Genomic DNA, 20,505 nt, shown 5'->3' on the forward strand with positions numbered 1-20,505 from the left:
AGACCACCAGGACCCCAACTAGCTTTCTGCAACGCCATCAGCAACATCATCGCCCCCCCTCGCCATCTACGTCCTCCACTACATGCTGCTTGGGGACCTCAACTTCCACATCGTGGACCCCCAAGGACGCCAACTCCAAATCCTTACTGGAGAACCTCAACAACATCGGAGTCACTCAACTAGTCTCCATACCCACCCACAGAGTTGTACACACCCTCAACACTATCTTCTCCTCCAGCGACAGAACCAAATTCATCTCCAAGGACCCCCTCCGACAGAGCCGCAAACAAAACAGCCCTCACCGACCACCGCTGGCACATCCAGGAGGCCAAAAGAACAGCCATCACTGACCAAATCGATGCCGCAACGAACCACACCAAGGAACTCTTCAAGATCATCAAGGGATTCTCCAACCTGACTGCCACAGAAAACACAGTACACCCATCCCAACAACTCTGCAACTCACTATCCGACTACTCCCACAGCAAGATTGCCAACATCTACAACAACTTAAGCCCTCAACCCACTTCGATCAGACCCGACAACCTCATCAAACCAGTGAACCCCAGCCCAGCAATAACCACTTGGTCCTCACTCGATGAACAGACCACTGCTACCATCATGTCCTCCATTCATTCTGGGGCACCTACCGACCCCTGCCACCACCACCTCTTCAGCCTTGGATTCAACTTAATCAGCTCTGAACTAACCAACCTCCTCAACATTTCCATCTCCACAGCATCCATCCCAGATGGATGGAAGCATATAGACATCAGACCCCTCCTAAAGAAGGCCTCAGCAAACCCCAGTGACCTCAAGAACTACTGGCCGATCTCCCTGCTCTCATACCCAGCCAAAGTACTCGAGAAGGCCATCAATAGATAGCTCACCGACTACCTAAAATGGAACTACCTACGACTCATCACAATCAGGTTTCCGTAACTACCATAGCTCAGAGTCCGCGCTCATTGCCTCAACAGATGACATCAGAACCCTCCTTGACCAAGGAGAAACAGTGGCTCTGATTCTCCTCGACCTGTCTGCAACATTGAACACCGTCGCCCCCCACATCCTTATCGACAGATGCCACAAAACAACATGCCCTCAAATGGATCACCTCTTTCTTCTCAGGACGCACCCAGAGCACCCGCCTACCTCCATTCTCATCCGCTAACATCATTTGCCGTGTTCCCCAAGGATCATTGCTCAGCCCCAATCTGTTTAACATCTACATGACCCCCCCGTGAACATCGTCAGAGCCCACGGACTCAATATCATCTCCTACGCCGACCACACCCAGCTCATCCTCTCGCTCACCAAAGTCCCCTCTAATACCACAGCCAACTTCTGCAACACCATGACCACGTAGACGATTGGATGAGGACAGCTGGCTCAAATTGAACAAAAAAAAAACTGGGATACTGATTTTTGGAAAGAACACCTCCACTTGGGACCACAGCTGGTGGCTGGATGAACTTGGACCCACACCCACACTGACGGACTACGGTCCCAACCTTGGCATAATCTTGGACAGCCAGCTCAGTCGCCTCCTCCTGTTTTCACACCCTCCGCAAGATCTTCAGCTGGATCCCATTAAACACCAGAAAGACTGTCAGACAGGCCCTCGTCAGTAGCTGCCTCGACTACAGCAACGTGCTCTACACTGGCATTCCCTCCTAGCTCCTCAGAAGACTCCAGACAATACAGCATGCAACAGCCAGACTCATCCTGGACCTCCCCAAGTGTACCCACATCACTCCTCACCTCTGGAAACTCCACTGGCTCCCTGTCCAGAAAAGATGCCAGTTAAAGACTCTCACACACGCCTACAAAGCCCTCCACAAACTGGGACCATCCTACATCAACCACCGGCTGAACTTCCATCTTCCTGTGAGACACCCGGCCCCTCTTCACTCGCCCTCGCACAAGTCCCAAGCATCCATCGCACCTGCAGCGGAGGCTGCAAATTCTCCTAAGTCGCTGCCAAAGCCTAGAATACCCTCCACCTCCAAACCGGCACCCTCCCTGGCAGACTTCGGAATGCAACTCAAGATCTGGCTGTTCAACGGAGACACGGGCAAACCCCAACACCCAGATAATGTTGCACTTTACAAATGATGATTGATTGATTGATTGAAAGACAGCACCACTCAGAGGGGCCTGTTAGAAACCATGTATCTGAATTACATCTCATTAGGAAAAGGACAAAAGGAAAGTGGAAAATGAAAGATGCTTCAGATCCAACACTAATATCCATAGGTAAGGACGTTAATGAACTTGCAGTATGTTTCAACTTTGCCAGAGCCTCTTCACGCCATAGACCACTGCCTACAAGTGGACCACTCTAGTGACATCTCTTCATGTCTAACATACCTTGTCCTATTGCTGTACACTTCAAAAACAAAGGAATCGCTTAATTGAGATTAAATTCACCCTGGACTAAAACACAGTCCCTCCAGCATCTCCATCACATTCAAGATTATACATAGCTGATCAACCCAGGCCCATATCATGCACGCTTGTGGTTGCTCAGTCCAGAGCCTAGCGCATGGTTTGAATCATGTGCGATGTCTAAATTGCATACATATGTCAGAATTTCTTAGAGTTAAAGCACGATCTGCAAACAGTTTCTGGGCAATAGTGTCTGCACTCGTGCAATAACCTTAATCATTCTGAGTTATAAATGTGATCCTTAGATAGTACCAAGGCAAAAAATACATGCTTATCTCTGCTTAGAGCCAGCACTGCTCATGGAATGATCTCTGTTGCGTATCATCGACAAGGTCACATCTTGATGCTGTGTATCCTCAAGCCAACGTAGCACAACAGTAACCTGACCAAATATTAACTACAATATCAAGCAAAAACAGCATGGAGCCATTGATACAGCCACCCTCAAATAGTGGTGTGAGTGATCTTCAGTGATTTCTGATTTTCCTGCTGTAAAATACGTACTGGCAGACAGGAAGATTTTCCAGATAGTAGCACAGTTACTAACAACCCCTTTCACAGAGTTCCTTATCCTCCTTCACAAGACCCATGCAGTGACCTCTTCAAGTTATTTGTGTCCAGGGACTTCCAATAAGATGCTAGACTTTTTCCAGTTCATCTCCTACACAAAGAATGTGTGGTGGCCATTGTTAAGATGGAGTATTTGGGAATCCTGAATTCCAGAGGACCAACTATTTCCTTATTATAAGACCTCGGAGGCATTGGATACTGTGTGCAAAGAAGTCTTCCTGAGTCTTCTTACAGACTTGCTGATATGACCAACCTAACGCGCATCTGGACTGACTATGTCCTGTCAAAACACACACATCAACTCAAATGGTATGTGACTGTTGTCTGTTCAATAACTCCTCGTTTCCTGCACAATATGCACCTACAGCAGATGTAAGTGGGATAAATCCACCGAGCTTCCCTATTCTTGTTGCTCATACGTTTACTTTATCCAGTTTGCGGTGTCATGAAATGGTTTACCAACAAATGCATGTGAATGGAAAATTACTGATTCTGTTTGAACTGTCCAAGAAGAGAATTGTGGCTAGTAAGTCATGTTGAGCTACAATCCCCCAAATATGTTTGACCACTCACTTTGGGCTTTGCAGAGCCTTGGGACCAACAGTTAACATTGGTTATGTGTATAGGTAAAAACCATACAGTGGGCTGCCTGCTAAATACATTGGAAAACACCACCTGCTCTAGAACCATGAGGTAAGTTGGATCCCACACCTTGGTTGCCCACAGCAGACTAGGACCCAAAGCCCCTCATTAGCTGCTATGATTAACTACATTATATTTCTATCAACGTATGATTTTCAACATTTAATCCTCATTATTTGAGCAAAAGTTCCTCAGTAGTCGCCATTATGCCGTGTTTAACAGGTCATTAGTTATAGTCCTGACACAATCAACTCTTGCTTCCATCATTCCTAGTTCGCTCAGTTCAGCACAAAACAAGTTATTATTTTTGTTGCAGAACAAGGAAGTTAACAAAAGAGATGAGCAAATCTCTTCTACTCATAAGACATAAGATCTGAAATGGAATGGTTGTCTCTCTTATGTAAAACACACTCAGTTCAGACTAGTTTAAACTCAATTGTCTAGGGTTACACTTGGAATTTGTAAGAATCATTTAACAACAAACTCAAAAAGACTTAAAACAACATTCCTACAGAAAGGCTCGGGGAAGACATGAGCATAAAACACAAGTTTGGGAATTAAAGGTCAATGGGAAACAAAGTTATGTGAAAGCAATTTTTCTTTAACAGATGATTCCATCTCACATTCAGATGTGTCCTTGAGGGAACAACGAGAGGACCGCATCAACAGAAAGGATCGTCGACAGCCAGGAAGAAGGGAACGCAACGATGATCTCCGCGTGGGACAACAACAGTTAGCTGGAGGTTGGTACCCTTCTTATAGACTGGTAGTAAAAATGTTGTGGTGTACTAGAAATAAAGAGGCAATAATGATAAAATCTGAAAATGTAGAAGACTAAAACATCTATGTAAATATTTAATAGAATATTTTCAATACAAGTGACTGAGTACGATGAGGTCGCTCAGTTTTATATCACTAGTTATTTTGCAGTTGACCTTGAGGTTTAAAAAGGGTGCATGGAGTATTTTCCTTTCTTGTAGTTATTTAATCTCACTGTACAGAGAACTGAAAGGAGGTTGCAGTTGCTTTTTTTATTCAGAGCCACTCAGTTAATTTCAAGCCATTTTATATACTTGCACAAAATAAAGTTTGGATTTTTGTGTGATTTAATAGAGCATAATGCATCATTTTAGATCTTAAATTTGGCATTTCTGGTAGATACAGATTCCTCAATTTTAGTACATCCTCAGATCCAGAGTTCCGCTCCCAATTTTTTCAGTTTTCATAGTGTGCAGAAATGATGTCCACCTTCAAAAACAGGAAACAGATGTTGCTCTCCTACTCGCACAAGGTGTGTATTTGGACCCTGTGAGACAACTGTGCCCTTGTGTATGTGAAGCCCATCTGGAATCGGGAGACTAAGCTCTACACCAGGTAACACAAGAAGAGATTGCAGTCGAAGTACAGGTCTCACTCCCTCTCCTAATTAGGGACCTGGTCTCGGCCGCAAGGACACGTCTGTGAAAAATCCACTTCCACCTCAAAGTCTTCAGGTAAGTTCAGGTAAAAGTCCAAACTCAAACACAAAAAAGATGAAGCAGGACTCAACCCCATCACTATACTCGAGCTTGAAAGAGAAGGTGCGAGGGTGTCAAGATGAGCAATGCACCCCTTCAAAGCTCTCGGTTCCAGAACTCATTGCTTAACTGGTTCTAGTGAGCCCCTACTACCATTTAATGATGCTCTCACTAATACTTTGATGGCTCCATGGTCTAAGCCTCGTTCTTGCCTGCCTGGAGCCTCATTCTTTCCTTAACTGCCCTCTAATTAGGTATTCCAAAAGGATTGGCACATTTTGTGAACAAATATTTTTTTCAGTGAGCTTGGCCCATAAGCTCATAAGAGCAGCTTGTTTACTGAGGAGGTACATGTTTGGTCTGTGCCAAATGACCAGTGAGATCTTGCTGTGGTACCAGAGGACCTCAAAGTTTTTCTGACTCACAAGATATCTGATGGACAGGAAGCAGTTAAAGTATGTAATCACTACAAGCCTGAATTCTACTAATTGTATTAACAGGGCTGTTGGCACCATTGTCTTGCTTCGAAGGCACCCGGGGATTTTCAAGCAATTTGCAAGCATCCTTAATAGATATGCCTTTGATGGGTCCAGATTCTTCAGGAAAAAGTGGACTAAGCACTGGAAAGATTTAAAGACAGTAGAGACTGCATACTTTTTGGGGTTTTTGATGCAAGTGAGCAGTTTCTCCATCAATTAGGAAAATTTAGCAGCTATTCCAGGGGACTAGACTATAGGAAACATCAGCCTTCCCGAATAGTGGTACAGTAGACAGTCAAGTGTTTCTTAGGGTCATGGATGTGGCACCAGCAGAAACCACACATTGCAGCAGAGTGAACGGTCCTCCAATTTCTCCTGCCCTACTGCAAAGGCTACCAAGCCACTTCAGTTTATCATCAAAGGCTCATGTCTCTCAGGTGGCAGGATTTTGACGTTTCCTCCCCGGATGGACATCCATAATCAGTTGCAACTCTCACTGTGGGAAACGGGCGAGGCGGGATGTGGTGCGGGTGGGACTGGGGGGAGAGGGGGTTGGGTGCGGGTCCCGTGGGTATAGAAATTACATTGAAAAAAAAACACTTACCTTCTCTGTCGTGACGCTCCTCTCCGACGACGCTTTCAGGCTGCAGGCCCAGCGGCTGGAGAGAGCCCTGTGTGCGTGTGTGTTTTCTGGCCGGCCCAAGACGGCTGGCACAACACACATGCACTCTGAGGGGAGTGCACAGTGCACTCCCCTCTGCTTGTCACCCTGATGCCCCACCCCTTTCACATGGAAGGGATAACAAACACTGTTTATTATCTCTTCCATGTGAAAGGATTTGCAGTGGCTGATGCTGGTGAGGGGGGGTTACACACTCCTCCGACCTTATGGAGGAGCCACCTCTGTCCATTATGTCAGACAAGTAGGCTTTTACAGATCATTCAAAAGGGCTATGGCCTTCTCTTTATTTTCTCAACATCCTACCTTTCTCCCACAACACAACACATTTTGGCAGAGCACTAGACAAATCCTGATGCAGATGAATCACTTACTCTGCAGAGGTGCACTTGAATGGGTACCCGACGCATGGAAAGGTGAGGGATGTTATTCATTCTACTCCCTCCTCCTGGAAAAGGATGGAGATATCAGGACTATATTCGACATTTGCCTACTGAGTTCCTTTAAGTGGTAGGACAAATTCAAAAAATTCACGCTGGCTGAGATCCAATCTGTTCCACACACAGGAGACTGGATGGTGCCTCTGGACTATACAGGAGCTCTATGTAAATACACTCATCCTGCGGTCCAACAGGTAATACCTGTGGTTCAAAGTGTCCCAGGAACACTTTAAATTTGGCGTAATTCCTTTTGGCCTTACCTCAGATCCTCTGATTTTCATTAAAGTGAAGGTGGTGGATGCAGCCCATCTTCGAGGCTATTGAGGCTGCCACAGACGGAATTACCACAGCCAGTTGTGGTCCACTGATGGACAACAGTTGAATTCTTGACACCACTGAGTTACCGCATAATGAGCCAAAGTTCCACCTGAGCCCCACACAGAGACTTCTATTCATTGGAACAATTCTGGACACAGTAGTGTTCAAGGTATTTCCTGCACCACAGTCCAGCACATTCAGAATATGATCCAGAAGTTTTGTCTAGTTTTTTTTCAGAACTGGATACCCAGGCAAAGGGACTATGGTGCCATGGCACTGTGAGTAAGTTCAGGTTGTTAGTTGTAAACATGGTACCCTAGAGGTCCCTTTTTACTCTGATATATTCATACTCCCCCTTTGAAAAATGTGTAAGATAGGGTTTTGCATCATACTCCTTTTCCTTACTTAACGGGCAGAAGGCCGTATATGAGATGGAATAATATGCTTTTTTTTGTGTATGTAAGACCGTTACAATATGACACAAGACACTCTAATTAACGAAAAGTGCATAGAAAGAAACATCAGTCGAAAACAGTACGCACAGCAATACAGCTCAAACTGTAAAATTAAAAATTAAAAAGCAAAGTGGGTCATAATCTTAACAAATTAACAGCTTAATGTGCTGAACATTTTTGCTCTGAATCAGGGCTTGCGTACATGTCCTTATATTAACTTGATTAAAAATGACCTTAGCCATCTCCTACAAGCCTCTAGCAAAGCTGGGCATAGACATACAATGCACAGCAACGTCTGTTCGTTAAAACCACAACGTCTGCTTCTTGTGTCAGGCCAGGTTGACTTCCCGCTTTTGTAGGAAACGTTGCCCATTCTAAATGAAAGGAACTTAAAATCAGGTATTGTTGGGCCCAATCCAGGCTCGTGCTGTTTTGGCCAAAGCATCCTTGTCAGATAATTTACACTCGTGTTGACCTTTAAAGGATGCAGGCGGAACCGCTGCAGACCACAGCTCTTTATGCCAGTAGGGATATTACACATCTTTGTAGAGAGTTAAGGGGTTGCACATACATCTTGGCGACACAGCAAAAGTTATCTTTAAAAACCTTTGTTTAAAGTCAGATTAGTAGTATATAAAGCAGTAACCAGCAAAAAACACACTAGGATATTCCACAGTCGGAAAGATTGTGCTTCTGTGATATTAGGTCTTGTACATTGCTTCATTTAACTTTGTTTTGTCTTTTCTTAGTTAGGTGGAGGAAAATATGATTAGTGGCTTTTACTGAATGCATGAGAATCATTCCCAATAAACATAAGCATTCCTTCTGTTTCCTGGTGCTTCAGTAAAATGTGCTTGTATTATTCCTGTAGGTACACAGTTATGCTTGTGTATTCATAACACTGTGAATTTGTTGATCTGTCTGTGTTTTGTGTAAAATTGTGCAACTTTGAATAACATACAATTCAGACAGTTTAAATATGTTCTGTAGTGTTTATTTTTAAAGTAAAAGTAAACATGGAACCTCTTTCCTTTTCTTGTCCAGCAGAATTTCCTTTCCTCTTCGGCACCAGTTTGAGGAACAAAGGAGAGTCCAAGGCTGGTCTGATGGATCATCCTGGTGCAGAAAGAGCAGAAACCATCACCTGTCCAAACTCTGGTACGTTTTAATTGCTGTTAAATTCATATGCAGTGGAGAGATTGGAGAATTAGTAACCAATTCCCAGGTCAGGTTTAGTATCCAATGCTCACCTTACTGCCAGTGGACCACTAATACCAGTTATTTAATTCAGGCAAAAATGAAACACAAACCACAACCACAAACAACCAAACTAATACATGGTGGTGTTTTCTGCCCTTTTTCAAAAACTGAGTAAAGGGTGTAGTACCGTACAAAACAGAATCATCTCGAATAAGGACCACCAGGTCCAAAGTGCTTGCCTTGGTCCGAACATAGAGCCACAAGTACAAAGCATTTTTCCAGTCACAAACTGGCTGATTTGCATAACCAGCATGTTTGCTACTGGAAAAATGCTTTTTTGCGATGTACAAAACCCAAATTGCGATTTGGTAAAGAAAAAAGTGAAGAAAAAGCACACGTTAGTCAGTCACATTGTTACAGCTACTTATCCAAGATAGATCAGCAACGAGTCAGTCATCGTCTCCAGGTCATTAGCAAGTGTCAGGCTCACAGAGAGTAAGCCCAATTATCAGCACTTCGGACAGCGTCTCCTGACATCATCAACTTTCGCCTCTCCGCTCTGATTTTCCTTCCCTTGTCATGACTTTTTATTAGAGTCTCTCAATCTGTCCCACAAATTGCTAATTGGTCAACCTTATCAGGGGTTATGATTCTAACCTATGGTTTTTGTTTACCACTTGTTTGCGTCGGTTCAAGCATCAAGTTCCATTAATGTGATTGGTCCTTCTGTCGATGAGAACATCATCTGGCTCTTCAGGTAACAAAATTGTTGCCCAGTCTTTTAGTCAGTGCCTCTATTGTTTAAGTCCTGGGAAAGTGAGTTTAGCCTACTCTACACATAATTGTATCAATTTGTTCTCATCATCTCCTGTCCTATGGTACATTTGCAGAAGTTTCTAGCAGAGTCCGTCTGAACTCTGTGCAGTTCAAGGTCCCTTTCTCCAGTTCCAGTCCTCGGCAGCTCATTGCGTCTCCACGTTTAAGCAAGCAAGGCCCAGCGCCGACCAGGCCTCTAGTTCGGCTAAGTTAAGAATATGAAGCATCATAAAACATGGGATATACATTCAAATATGACATATTAGTACATAATTATTTATATTTTTCATTATTTTAGCATTGTTAACACACATGGTGACCACTCCCTGTGGGCACATTTGACTCATTACACATTATTTTCAATTATTAGTTTCTTTTATCAATATTTCTCAATAGTATGTATATGCAAATCATTAGAAATTTTTCATATTACCATATCTGCTCCAACACGACTGAAATGCAGTTGCATAACATTCGAAGGTTACCACCAATATTCAAATTAGTTGTAACCCATTCTCAAATTCCCTTTTGGGAATGTGGGTGACAACATTTAAACCGAACTGAAAACTTTTCAGTTTTCATTTTGAAACTCATCCCAATTTCCTTTTAGGAAAACGGGTTGCCTGTAAAAAATAAATACTTTATTTGAAAAGCAATCATCGAAATAGTGGTCTGCAGAGCCCAGAAGGCCACAATCCCGGTGATACTTGGCCATTCCCAATGGGTTGCAAATTGTGGCCTACCTCATGAATAATGATGAGGTAGGTCTATTTGCGACCAACTGGGAATCACTAAATGTGTTTGTGATACATTAGTACATCACTGTATGCGATTACCTAATTGCGAATCACAAAAATGCACAATTAGGAAATCGTAAACAAATTTTTTCGTACATGTGATTCTGTGGTTGCAAAGCCCACAGTTTACAAAATTACAGGCTTTGCATTTGCAGAATTCAAAGTCTCAGCGTATAAAAGGCATCTTGTGATTTGCAGGTGGCTTTGATTTTTAAGATCCATGCTTTTACCTTGACCTTTATCTAGCTGCTCGGTACCAGAATCCTTCTAGGGGCATCTCCTCTGAAGGTCACTTTGACTCACATCAGGTTTGACTTCACTACTAAGATGGGATGGAAGGCAAGTCATTGTGGTTGCCAGTCTTAGGTTAAACGTACCTATGGTCTCCAAGGAAAACGATGTACTATGTCATCCACCAATGCATGTGAAACTGCTTTCTGGTCGCGACCATAAGACAGCGCAAGCTGTATCGGTGAAAGTCCTACTGTGAGTTTACGGTGGACTTACAGCCGGCCCACTGCTTACTGCTGGACGACTTTATTGTAACTCTCATTTGCTTGATTCTTATTTGATGGCTTGTCTTCCTCTTCTTGTGTTTTTCCCTATCCTGGAGCTTTTAATTTTCAAGATCCTTCTGATTGGCTGACTTGTATCCTTCCACTGCTCACATTAAGGGACCTACTTTTGCTTTTTCATTCAATACTGCATGAGAATGCAAGTCTTTCTTATATACTGATCCAAGGGGAGTCCACTATCTTCAGCTATCAGTTAATAAAAACTTAAAGCAAATGACGTCACTCCACTGGGCACCTCCATGCATTCTGACGTGACCCTCCCACCACACAACATATTTTGTTTTATTTTGTGCATGCTGCACAGTGTTCCAGTGCAATACAGTACTGCCCAGGGGCTCTTAGGACGATAGCTATTTTCTTTGCCAATATTTGTTAAACTTTGTACTGGGAAACCATTGGGGAGGCAGGCTTTAGGCCACTCTTCCCATCCTTTAGTCCTTTAATTAAAATCCTCCTCATCCCCTTTATGGCTGTCATCACTAACTGTTACCATATTGGCATGTTATGCAAGTTGGGCCAGAACATTCTGGGTGCTCAGTGCTTCCTGGAACATCTAAAACAGGACTATGTCAAATGGCAGGCAAAGCAAGCATCATTTTGACTACTCCAGTGTCCTGACAACAGGCATCCCAGATCCACACCAGACTGCCCCAGTCAAGCAGTCCAACTTGAAGAGGGTAGTTAAGTATCCCAGTGCTGGTGTACATTACGTCCCCTTCAACCTGAAACCATTTGATCTTTCTGTGGCCTCTTGGGGCAGCACAGTGGAGGTGCTGGAAGCACCCAGGTTCTTGTCACTCACACCTTCAGACTAATAACCTCTTCCCCTTGATGCATGTAGCTAGCGTGGACCTTGCCTTTTCCTGCTCACCTTTGTAACTGCAGGAGCCAGATTTCCAGAGTCAAAAAAAGGGAGGAAAGGGAGGGAGTAGGCAGGGAAATCACACTGTCCCAAACAGGTCCTGCATGTAGAATAGGAATGATAATGCAACCAGCCTCAAAGCACCTGTGATGACAATGCATCAGAAAGCATAAAGAAGACCCTCAATTATTAAACAACTGGAAAAAAATCAGCGCATGCACTAAACATGCAACAATCAAACAGTGCTAGAGAGAGTAAAAAACTGAGATGAGCTGAGTGAGTAGCAAAGAAATCTAATCAAGATGTGGTCCTAGCAAGGTGGAGGTAACTAGGGGGTATAGTAGAAAAAAATGCTGTTGGAAAGCAGTACTTCATGTGAGGCGGTGGTTGCATGTGGGGTCCACCGGCACTTATTTTTCCTCAACAAACTGATTCAGAGCAAGAGGGAGAAAAACACAAAATGGGGCAAAGAAGCAGCAAGCAAAAGATGGAAAAAACTGTGATGAAGGGAGAAAGGATGGATGGAAAAGAAACTAGAAGGATGAGCTAAAGAGATTGGTGGAGAATCAAAGAGGCATGAGGTGGAACCAAGGCAACACAGCCTTGGTGTGTGTTTTTTTCATTCAAAAGAACATCCAAAAAATAGTATAACTGAAAGGATTAAAACTCAGAGAAATGCGTAATAGGTACGATAACCATAACATACATATTCATGTTTGTAGAATAATGAATAATAATCTAAATAAAAAACATAGAACGGCTACTATGATGAATAAATGCACAAAATAATATAGGTAATATAACACATTAGAGTTGCTGATATAGGAATCTAGAGTACACCCCACAAGCACAGACGAATCCTTACAGGTTGATGATCGTGAACAGTGACCATGCTTGAGTAAAATTATCCAGTCCCACCAGGCCTTAACAGATTGAAAACGTGCATCTTTCCAATTTGAAGTGATTAATACAACAGCAGCAGATACAAGGAAATCAAAAAGCTTACAGTCAGCAGGAGGTAGTAGGTGTTTAAACACATGATATTTATAAATAAGTACATTAGTTGATGAAGGAACTTGAAGCTGAAAAATCTATCTGTAGAAAAATATATTGCATTCTTCTGTACAGAAATTAAAAATAGCAGGGCAATCATAAATTATATGATGAAAACTCCCCATATTAGTTTTGTAGTGCCAGCAATTTGGTGTGTCAGTTAGGTTTGCATTAAACATTTTAGCTGGAAACCAAAAACATTTGTATAAAAGGTACATATTAATTTGTATAAGAGTGGTCAGGAGAGAGCTAGCAATAATACATAACCAATTAGATTTTTATTGTATGAAAGGAGAATGATTATCAAAGTCAGAATACCATTTGTGAGCTAAATTAACAAAAGGAGTTGAATAGAGGTGATTTTTTTCTAATATATTTTAGAAGCAATGTGACCCTACTGACTGAAAAGGCTTATACAAAATTCCATATTATATTTCTTTGCAGATGGTAGTGAATTTGCTTAAGCATTCAGGATAGAATTACATAAGTGATTGTGGGAGATGGTATTTGGTTGACAATTCAGCAAAAGAGCTAAACATGTCTATTTGCAAATATCACCAGTATAGAAGATACCAGCTTTAATCCATGCATTCCAAAAAGAGATATGCCTATTGAGTTTTAGGTTGGGGTTATGCCAAAGTGCAACTCTTTTAAACAATCTCTGATATTAATATTAAATTTGTAATCAAAAGACAGTAGTGCAATTTTAGTGGCATGTAGGATCAGTGAGATTTTACCAATCCAAGTGTTTGCCATGGTCAAAAAAGCAGGAAAAGCTTTTAAATGATTGTGTTCTAATAAGTCCCATTTGGGAGCAGAGAAGGGGTCAATAACTTGAAACCATGACGAACTTTGGGCAATGAGGGTGAACATACAATATTTCTTAAGATCAGCTAAACCAACATCACCTTTTTTCTTAAGAACATATAGTAATTTATTGCCAATACATGGAGGTTTTTTATTCCAGATAAAGATGTTAAATAATGTGTATACTTTAGTAAAGAAAGTGGAGGGGAACAGATTCATAACACAGATAAAGTATAAAGAATTTAGGGAGTAATAACTGTTTTAATAGCGTCAATATGCTCCCACCAAATTGGGTGAAGAATTGATATGTTATCAAGCTTTTCCTTAGTACTAATAAGTATCTTGGGACAACCTTTTTCTATTGTAGTTTAGCAGAAGACAAACTCGTAATACCTAGGTATTTGAGAGAAGTAGCGTTCCAAAGGATGTTTGTATCTGCTATCATAGTGGGAGTACATAATATATTTAGTGGGAAAAATTTAGTTTTGCACATGTTTAGATATAAACCAGAGAGAGCAGCATAATAAATAATAATATTTTAAATAATAGGTACTGATGTGGCCGGATCATTGACATATAATAACACATCATCAGCGTATGCTGAAACCTTTAAAACAGTATCCTTTAAAGCAATTCCAATATTGTCTTGTCTTATTCCGGAGAGAGCATAAGGGAGGTTCAATGGTAATTAAAAAAACGAGGGAGGATAACAGGCAACCTTTTCTAGTGCTTCTGTGTAGGCTAAATGGGGCAGAAAAGGGACCATTGATATGGATTGTAGCAGATGGGGCACAATATAATGCTTTAATCATGCTTATGAAGTTAGGATCGAAATTAAAAGGGTCTAATGTGCGAAACAGGAATTGCCAATTTACTTTAACAAGTGCTTTTTTGGCATCTGCTGGATATTGAATTTTATTGGCAGAGGATATGATATGACTTAAAGGTCGAGCGTTATATGCAGCATGCCTACCTTTCATAAAACCTGTTTGGTCTGACTGTATAATAAAATGGAATAAAGGTGTTAGTAAGTTAGCTAGCTTTCTGGCCTAAATCGTACAATCCTAGTTAATGAGAGAGATGGGACGATAATTGGAAATTATATTAGGATCTCTTTTCAATTTCAGGAGAATAACAATAATGACTCCTGTAAAAAAAAAGCACCATCTACTGTAGAGGTTGTCTGGAATTCAGTAACTATGGAATGGAGAATAGGTGACAGTTGTGTTCTGAAATAGCAGCGCTGCCCTGGGGATTACGAGTCCCCTCTCTGCCGGCTTTTACAGCCATGTAAAAGCTGGCGGAGATGGGGCGCCAGGGGGGCCCTGCACTGCCCACGCCTTGGCCCCCATGGCCAGCCCTGTCGCGCTTTTCATTGTCTGCTTGGCAGACAATGAAAAGCGCGATGGGTGCTGCTGCACCCGACACACCGCAACATTGCCGCCGGCCCTATTATGAGCTGGCATCAATGTTGTGGGCTGTTTCCCGCTGGGCCGGCGGGCGCAAACTCCGTTTCTGCCTGCTGATACATCGGCAGACTCTTAGTAGCCTTTGTGGTCAGATCACTTCAGTAGCGGTTTTCTGCCCGCACGGCTGCGGTGGACAGGCATTTCCATCCACCGAAGTCGTAATGAGGGTAAGTACTCCATTATTTTATGTCTCTTCACTCACAGATGTAGCTAGAGGTTAGAGGAAAAGTATCATAGCATAAGAAACAAAGTAGCCCATAAAAACAATAGGACAAACAAAACAAAAAATAGAGGTCACACCACAGGACTACAATGGAAAAGTAGAGACAGAGGCGCAAAACAAGATAGAGCACACTGCATATACTTGCTATGGTGAGCAAAAACACATAATATGCTGTGAGGAAACCTATATTATCCAGTAGAGCCTGAGCATTGAGAATCCAGATATATAGTATTTACTGTGGTATCCAATGTGATGAAGCAAATTAAATGGTGAATTGGCAGTGACTAGCTTGTCTCCTGCAGCATTTAAAAGTTATTTATTGGGATAGCATATAGAAATCAAGATATAAAGTGTCTTCTAGCAATTCTCTGTGATAAATATCTGTAGGTATAAAGGATTCTCCAATATTAGCATGCAGCGAGATTGCAATTGAGAAGAATAGTAAAAGGATAATCCCTTTGGGGCACCACGAGGCTAGAAAGTACAATCCCTTTAAGAGGGAGCCAGAAAGAAAAAGCAGGCGTGACTGAGGAAACTCAAGCTCCCAGACTGCTCCCTTAACTGGAGGCAGCTGCTTTGTGAGTTGAGGAAGCTGAGGGAGCGCATCGGAAAAAGGTGTCAGAGCTCCTGTTATAGGAAAGGTCTAAAAAACCTCACCGCGTGTGTTGGAAGACGTCTGGAAGTAGTTGTTGGTAAGACAAAGATCAGGAATTTCGCCTCTCATCATCCAAAGCCTTGTCTTAAGGCAGGCATACGTCTACAGCGCAGCAGCCATCTTGGTTCGCAAGTTACCATCGCTTGTAGCCTTGGTATTTGGTACTCTGACTTTCAGTAGTGTTGGCAGAAGGCCCCAGAACAAAAATTGAGCCCGGGACTTATACCTTTACAAATTAAGAACTGTTTGAACTACATTTTCCCAAGTGTCTAGAGGAAGTGCAGCGTTAGTATGTATTTTCTTTGCTGCTGAGTTTAAGGAAAGATAGAGGTGCCTTCCAACTTGTCCCCAGTTCTCTTAAAGGAAGGGTAAATTCAATGTGCAGATTAAAATTTACAAACTATGGACATGCCCACTGTCTCTAGTGCTTCTCTTTCATAAATGGCACTAGCATGACAAGTTGTGGTGATTATATTTCATTTGGTACTCTCACTCCATCTAGTTGCGCGGCTAAAAGGATGGAGCGTAACTAGTGGTAAGGTGGTTGCAAGTGATTAATTCCAGCATGGTTTCTCTGTTATTTAGAACCTCCTTTACCTCTTTTACCTCTTTTACCTCTTTTACCTTTTTTACCTCTTTTACCTTTTTTACCTCTTTTACCTCTTTTACTCTTGTCCAAACCTCTAAACGAGGAGCTCAGTTTTAAGGCTGCAGCAGTGAAGTCTGTGAGAAACCATCTCAGTCAAGCCACAACCAGTTTCATTCTAAATTGCAACAGGACAAATGTATATATATTTTTTTACAATAAATCGGAAAGTCTTTTACATGCTTTGGGAGAAGAAAGGAGATGAGTCACAAACACATTAGTCACTTTTTGATTTAACAATTGGGTGGTATATTAACAGAGTGGTCTTTGGTGGGATGCTGCAGCATCCATAATTTAACTATCCTCTCTCATCTCAGTATTTGGCTCCTAGAGCAGCATTGTGTTTCATCAGTGAAGGGTGTAGGCACAGATTTCTCTTGTCTTTGTGTTCACATTGTATGCTTGACTTAATATGATAATTCCAATTACATTTGCTGGTACAGATCTTTCCCTCATATGAGCAGCAAAATTGCTAGACTTAGGATCTATGCATTAACACGTTCTTCGTCCATTTTTCTTCTTTGCTATGGAGTGTTTACCTACATTAAACTCAGATTGAAAGTATTGGTTCTGTCACTCCGTCTTTGATTCTGGGACATGTTCTCTTCACATCAGGCGTCTCGGTGATTATTAAAAAAGAACAAGAGACCTCTTCTGTGGACCAAGAGGGTTTGGAGAGCCAGCAGGTCCTTGAATCACCCTCAGGTGAGTGAATAACCATGTTTCATTGTGTACTATGGATGTTTGTGTGGTTTGTGGTACCATTGTGTAGCGAGGCCCTCTTGGACCCACGTTGGTTCTCTATTTTAGGTTTGTTTTATATTTTATATAAAACTCACTTCTGCATCACAGAATGCAGGTAAAGCATGTAGTGCTTCATGCCTGCATGCAGGGCTTGCCCATCCTATCATAATTCAAGAGAAAACTGGACTAAACAGTGTTCCAAACAGCATGTATACAGACTCGATTACAGAAGGTAAGATGATGGTTTGAGGGAAAATATGTGTCAGGCTGTTTAAAAATCTACACCTCTACACTTGATGGCAGGCATGCTGGTACAATACACATCCTGTTTCACAGAATCATTTAATTGAACTTCTATCCTAATAGACAAATGTATGGTTTGCAGTGCTGTTCCTGACAGGATTGTTTTTTGTTTTGTATATGAATATTTAAAAGTATGCTCACTCTGTAGTTTAACAACAGTTTTACTATTGCTGCCTCCCGAAGGATATCTGCCAATTTCGATCTGTATGAGTCAGTTTTGCTAGGATGTTTAGTTGGTTTTAAAATCCATAGAATGGTGGCTTTACTCTAAGATGGAGGAACATCGCTTTCAGAAAAAATTATTAAGTTAAACCTTATTTTCCACTGTGGTATAATCTCATTTACTAGTTTCTTATACAGTTTGCCTGGGCTCTCACATAGTCCAGCTGCTTAACAGTTGTTTAATTTGTCTGGCTTGGTATTTTCACGTCTGGAATTTTACTTCTTAAGACTCCAGATTGAGTGTATGTTAATCCAGGCAGTTTACTGTCTGACAGCTACTTTATTATCCTTTTTGATTATGGATGTATTTCTTCCATATATTATGTGCTAAAGTTTTAACCATCACCATTTATAAATCTACTGGGGAGTTTACTTTTCCGGTTTCATTCTCTATTATTGTACATGTACAATTTCTGGTCTCATTAAATTTTGGTTTTCTTTGCTAATAGCACCCCTCATTTTTGCCCATGTTCGAAGTGCTTCATCATATTAGCCCTCCAACAATGTTGCATTTTCTTTTTCAGGTACACTTTAAGTTCATTCTGTGTATAGCCGCAAATCTGCAACTTCACTATCTGAAGGTATGCTTTGAGGTTGTATCCCTCTTCCATTTTCTGCGATCTGATCCTTCAACTTCTTACACATCTCTCGAGCCATCATGTTATGTGCTATTTTGCCATTAACCCCTCTGATATAAGCCTTATATGCATTGCAGGCCATCATGCAAGAAGCCGCACCCATATTATAGTGGAAATACTTCTGTTTTTTCTTTTATTGCTTGTGTGTCCTTTGTGGAACATAGCCGTGTGCTATTCAATGGCCACTTATTTTGTGTATTTTTATTGGGCAATCTAAACTTAAGATAACCACTGATTGATTGAAGGTATATGCTAGGACATGGGTTATCCTTTTTACTATCCTAAGAAAAGACTGTTCAAGCAAAAAAATAATCTAGCCTGGAGTAGCGACCATTCTTTTTGCTGTAAAAAGTATACATTTTGTGGTTACCAGATTTCTTGAACCAGTTATTGCATGTGCCCAAGTTTTGCATCTTTTAATTTACAGCATACTTTTGGAGGTGGAAATGTTTTTACTCTTAGAAGATTTGTCTAACTCTTTATCTAGGACGGCATTTAAATTTCCTCCCACCAGATAGAGAGAAAGAGCATTGATTAGGTGAGACTTCAAATAGCTCAGAAAAGTAGAGTCATCAGAGTTTGGGCCAAAAAATCCCATACATGTACATATTATCTGTCCAATCCCTATTGGATTCCATCTCCAGACATTATCAGTTTAGTATTCTAATTCTGAAATTTTTCTTTATGGTTGTTGCCACCTCCCTTGTGCTGCATTTCTGATCGGTACAAATGACCGACCTCTTGGATCTATCTGCATTTCCTAAACCGTGCCCAGCATTCTGATCTTTCTAAATTAGTTTCTTGAAGTAGGATAATCTGTGCTTTGAAGTACTTTAAATATGGTACAGGTATGTTTTGTTTCTTCCAAGAACATAGCCCAGTTATGTTCCGAGTCTCAATGTTGGTCATTTTTTGCATAAAGTATATTTCTTTGTCACTCCTCTCATTCTCCATCATTCTCTCCGTTAAATTCTTCCTATAATGTATAAGTACTACTGAATCCTCTTTACCCTTATCTTCATATGTGCCGAGGACCTATTTTTCTTTTCTCCCTGTATGCTCCCCACCCAATGCTACCTCCACCCCCCCCAGCCCCCCACCGTATATGAACCCTTATTTCATTCTGTGGCATCATTATCCTGCCATTAGCCTCCCTCCTGGGGTGTCTTAGGTCAATGTAGATTTATTGTGTGTTTTCTGTGCTCTCCCCTTGACCTCTTGCAGTCTTCATTTTCCTTATCAGTTCACCCACCTCTTCTCCACCTTTGAGAGTAAACATTTTGTTCTTCAACATTATTTTCAGCATAGCTGGAAATGTTAATTGGACATTTGCCCCCACTTTCTGTAACTCTTCTATTCTGCTTCCCAATCCACACTGGCCCTGTGCGTGCATTCTATCATCATCCTACCTTATTAGGTAGGTAAAATTATTGTATATCATAATTTCCATACATTCCCTAATACCTGCTCTTTGAGGGTATGAGAAAGTTTACCAGTTTTTTTCCTGGGCTTTTTACTGTTAGGGTTATACTTAAAAGGATTTCTATGTATCTTTTGAATTTCCGTCTCTAAGTTATAATCAACATTACCTCTCAGGGCTACCTCTTGGAGGATCCTTTTTATGAACCCTTTGAGGTAATTGCCCTCGGGTCCCTAAGTATATTCAAGAATCTTAAGCTGTTTTGTCTGAAATGGATCTCTAGCCTCTCTAACTGTCTTCTGCCAGAGCTCTGTTTTGTTATTTATATTTTCTATTTCTTGGGTGTTTTTGTAGATCTGAGTTTACTGTCTCCATCTTTTCTACTAGCTTAGTTCTCTCTGACAGATTGTCTGATTTGGATTCTAAGAAACAGCATGATCCTTAAATCTCCATTTAATTACCTTCTAAAGTCTCAAACCATTTTTCTGCTTTGAAGTCCAACAGGATGGATTCGAAAGAAACTC

At 41.5% G+C, this 20,505-nt stretch overlaps 1 protein-coding gene across 5 annotated transcripts in view; it reads left to right on the plus strand.

Annotated features, from left to right (window-relative positions):
- Window positions 1-20,505, plus strand: part of LOC138303597 (zinc finger protein 436-like) — a 73,957-nt gene that overhangs the window by 39,837 nt on the left and 13,615 nt on the right. For 2 of the 5 annotated variants that reach the window (XM_069242883.1, XM_069242878.1), the window contains exons 5-7: window positions 4,272-4,406; window positions 8,596-8,709; window positions 17,270-17,359. In XM_069242883.1, coding sequence (XP_069098984.1) covers window positions 4,272-4,406; window positions 8,596-8,709; window positions 17,270-17,359 — 339 coding nt within the window. The remainder of the gene's footprint in view (window positions 1-4,271; window positions 4,407-8,595; window positions 8,710-17,269; window positions 17,360-20,505) is intronic. The other 3 variants (XM_069242880.1, XM_069242879.1, XM_069242882.1) reach the window with 3 other exon arrangements.

The sequence above is a fragment of the Pleurodeles waltl genome, chromosome 7 (genome assembly GCF_031143425.1).
Source record: "Pleurodeles waltl isolate 20211129_DDA chromosome 7, aPleWal1.hap1.20221129, whole genome shotgun sequence".
Taxonomy (NCBI): domain Eukaryota; kingdom Metazoa; phylum Chordata; class Amphibia; order Caudata; family Salamandridae; genus Pleurodeles; species Pleurodeles waltl.